The following is a 3,350-nucleotide window of genomic DNA, read 5'->3' as shown; positions in this document are numbered from 1 at the left end:
ATGCACCACCACTGCCTGACTGTGTTTGATATTTTTATAATTAATCTTTATATTTTCCCTACAGAATAAACTGTTATATATAGGGGCTGGATGGATGGCTTGGTTCATAATGAGTGTATGCAAATATGAGGACCTATGTTTGTTTTTTTTAATTTATTTATTATGTATAGTGTTCTATTTGCATGTGTGCCTGCACATCTCATTACAGATGGTTGTGAGCCACCATGTGGGTGCTAGGAATTGAACCCAGGACCTCTGGAAGAGCAGTCATCTCTCCAGCCCCGAGGATCTGAGTTGGATCCCCAGGAAGTTGGTGTGCTCTTCTGATCCCAGTGCTAGGCAGGAGGGGCAGGTCAGTCCCTGGAGCTGACCACTCTAGCCTACTTGGGAAGTTCCAGGTCATGGAAATACTCTGTCACAGAAAAAAAAATGTGGACATCTAAGAACAACACCTAAGGTGGTCCTCTGGTTCCTATATTCATGTACACACCTGCACAGTCAACTCCCCTTCACACAAATACCCTCCAAAAATAAAGAAATGTTATAGAGGATGTTGTCCCACACCCTTTTTTTGACACAGGTCTCCTGTATCCCAGGCTGATCTCAAACTATGGAGCCAGGGATGACCTCAAACTTCCATTCTTCCATCTCCACCTCTGAAGTGTTGGATTACATAAGCCTCCATACCAGGTTTATGTGGTGCTGAGGATCAAATCCAGTGCTTTGTACATCAGGCAAGCACTGTACCAACAGAGCTATGCCCCCAACTCTTCATCCTCCGTTGGCTTTAACGAAACTGAAGTTCAGAGCAGCTTGTCCAAGGCTATGCAGCTAATAAGTGGCACAGACAAAATTTGAGTTCTGTCCACTTAACTGTTCTATTTACCTTGACCTTATACAATCTGAAGCTCTGTCCACTTAACTGTTCTATTTACCTCGACCTTATACAACCCCAGCTTTCTCATCAGTGACACTTTGGGCATAGGAATCTGAGGATGAATCACATCCTAGCTCTTGCTACCTAAATCAGTAGTAATTGCTGAAGATAACTTTCAGGTTCTACTGTTGTAAGAATAACAATACTTACATCTTCATGTTATGAGAAAATGAGCTAATACCTGTGAAGTGTCTAATACAGCCCTCAGCATGAATTTGATAAGTGATATTTAGCTCTTAATATTAATTTGCTGAGACTCTTAACAGCAACTTTTGTTCTTAACCCTACTCGTACCTTACTAAATCCCTTTTGCGTCTGGCACAGGCCCCTATTCTTGGGGGTAAATCAGTGATTTGAAGCCTGACAGAGATCCCTTCTCCATGCACTTCATATAACCTAATAATATCACTGGATCCCCAAACCCCAAATCTAGGCAGGCAACGTAAGACTGTGTTCAAAGCCTAAGGGCTGAAGCCTCTGACCTCTGACCTCTGACCTCCCAACGCTACGTCCTCAGCACCCACAGCTTCAACCTAAAGTTCTAGATTCTTTTCCAGTCCTGGGAAATCTCCAAGTTCTCACCTGGGGGGCCGGGGCCAGGACCGGGGCCGGGGCCAGGGCCGGGGCCGGGACCTGAGGAGGGATTTGGCCTGGGCTGTAGGGCGGGACACTCAAGGCCACGGGTAAGCCTGACCAAGGAGACGTTAGAAATGATGTTTGGAGGTACACTGAGGATGGAGGTTATGTGTAGCGGGAGGTTGACGTTGTAAGGGTCTGAGATGTGAACACCGGCACAACGCTCCGCACGACTGCTCCCCGAGGCCCGAATAGCTGACCGCCCAGCTCGTGGAGTTCCCGGCTCAGAATTCGCACTGCCCTGTGCCTCGGCCTCAGGTTCCTGTTCACCCTCTGCTGCATCCATAGAATTGTTCTCCAAGCTCTCAGATATCAGTGAGCTTGACTGAGGACTGCTGGGCGCCACCAGTCCCTCTGGCTCTGTGGAAGAGAGAGAGAGGGTCAGGTATTCAGCAGCCTCAGCTCCAAAGGGTCTTGACAGCTCAGGTCAGACTCAGCGGCTCCGTTTTCTTAGGTTTTAGAGGTAGGATAATTGGAAGGTACCAGACCCAGCTTTCTTTTGGCCTCTACTGCAAATTATCCACCCAGTCAGCAGGTTAAAGGTCACACATACCTCACACACACACACACACACACACACACACACACACACACACACACAGAGTCTCCATGTACAAATACTCATGAATATACCCAGAGATTAGACAATAGGCTTATCTATTGTAAAACTTGCCATGTGTATCCAAGACTGATATATAATTATTTGTGATTCTTTTAAAATTATTAGACACACTTGGCCACATTTATAGACACCCAAGCCTGTGCTGTAATTGCCACAGCACACACACACACACATAGCCACTAACATCTGTCCTCACCATCAATGGCGCCAGCTGCAGCACTCAGTGAGTCCATGCTCTTAGCGGGCCGCAGTGTCCCCTTGTTGGCTTTTTCTTCTGAAAAAGATGAATGTGCATAGCACCAAAACCCCGCATGCCCTCACCAGAGCCCCATTTCCTCATCATCCCAGACCTACCCCTGTCCTCAGCCCGCAGTGGAAGTTTACGTTTTGTCTCATTGCCAGAGCGACCCAAATTGAAGATAGATCGCCATTTCCTGACCTTCAAAGATCCCTTTCTCCTGCAGAGAATGGAGATACAATTAGGAGTGGAGTCTGGGTGACTCAGTGCAAGGGAAGAAGTCCCGGGAAGCAGGCCTTACTTGTGTTCTGCAATCTCAATGATGGTATGGTAGGGCCGGATCTGCGGTGGTCCATCGCCAGCCTGCAAGATGCTAGGCAAGTGGTAGGGAGGAGGCCTGGGCATGAAGTCCTCAGAGCTGCCTGATGCCCGGGCCCCTGGCGGCCATCCGCTCTCCACATCTGCACCAGCTAGGAGAACGAAAAGAATTGGCCAGCCAGTAACAGAACCAAGAAAGGAACCTCAAGTCCCCAGCCCATCCCCCCCCACAACAAACTACCAAGCTAAGGATATATTCAGAGGCTCTTGGAGATAGATCCTCTCTATCCATTTCAGAAGGGTATTCTCAAGAACGAAGAGGATCAGGAGATCCCAAGACATTAGCCTTGTCCTCCAAGGTGGTGCTGCCGAGACTAATCTATGTGCTAGAATGCCAACAGAAGAGGCCTGCCCAAGCCCTAGCTGTACGAACACTTCTCCAGTGTTCTCTGCAGGTGCTCATCACGGACTGCCCTCTGTGAGAGACACAGTCTTCCTACCCACAAAATGAGGAGTCTGAATGAAGTGACTTGTGAGGCTCTCTAGAGCTGATCTCAGTCAAAACCATAAAGCAACTAAAGCCGGGCGATGGTGGCGCA

General features: G+C 48.2%; 1 protein-coding gene across 1 annotated transcript in view; it reads right to left on the bottom strand.

Moving 5' to 3' along the window:
* The window catches only part of Arhgap30 (Rho GTPase activating protein 30), a 23,720-nt gene that overhangs the window by 3,524 nt on the left and 16,846 nt on the right, over positions 1-3,350 (bottom strand). The window contains exons 6-9 of the mRNA XM_005348821.2: positions 2,735-2,903; positions 2,550-2,653; positions 2,392-2,469; positions 1,520-1,933 (exon numbers count right to left, since the gene is read on the bottom strand). Of these exons, the coding sequence (XP_005348878.1) occupies positions 1,520-1,933; positions 2,392-2,469; positions 2,550-2,653; positions 2,735-2,903 (765 nt within the window). The remainder of the gene's footprint in view (positions 1-1,519; positions 1,934-2,391; positions 2,470-2,549; positions 2,654-2,734; positions 2,904-3,350) is intronic.

Source organism: Microtus ochrogaster, chromosome 6 (assembly GCF_000317375.1).
Source record: "Microtus ochrogaster isolate Prairie Vole_2 chromosome 6, MicOch1.0, whole genome shotgun sequence".
NCBI classification, from domain to species: Eukaryota; Metazoa; Chordata; class Mammalia; order Rodentia; family Cricetidae; genus Microtus; species Microtus ochrogaster.
This window is presented reverse-complemented; position numbering and strand designations above follow the sequence as displayed.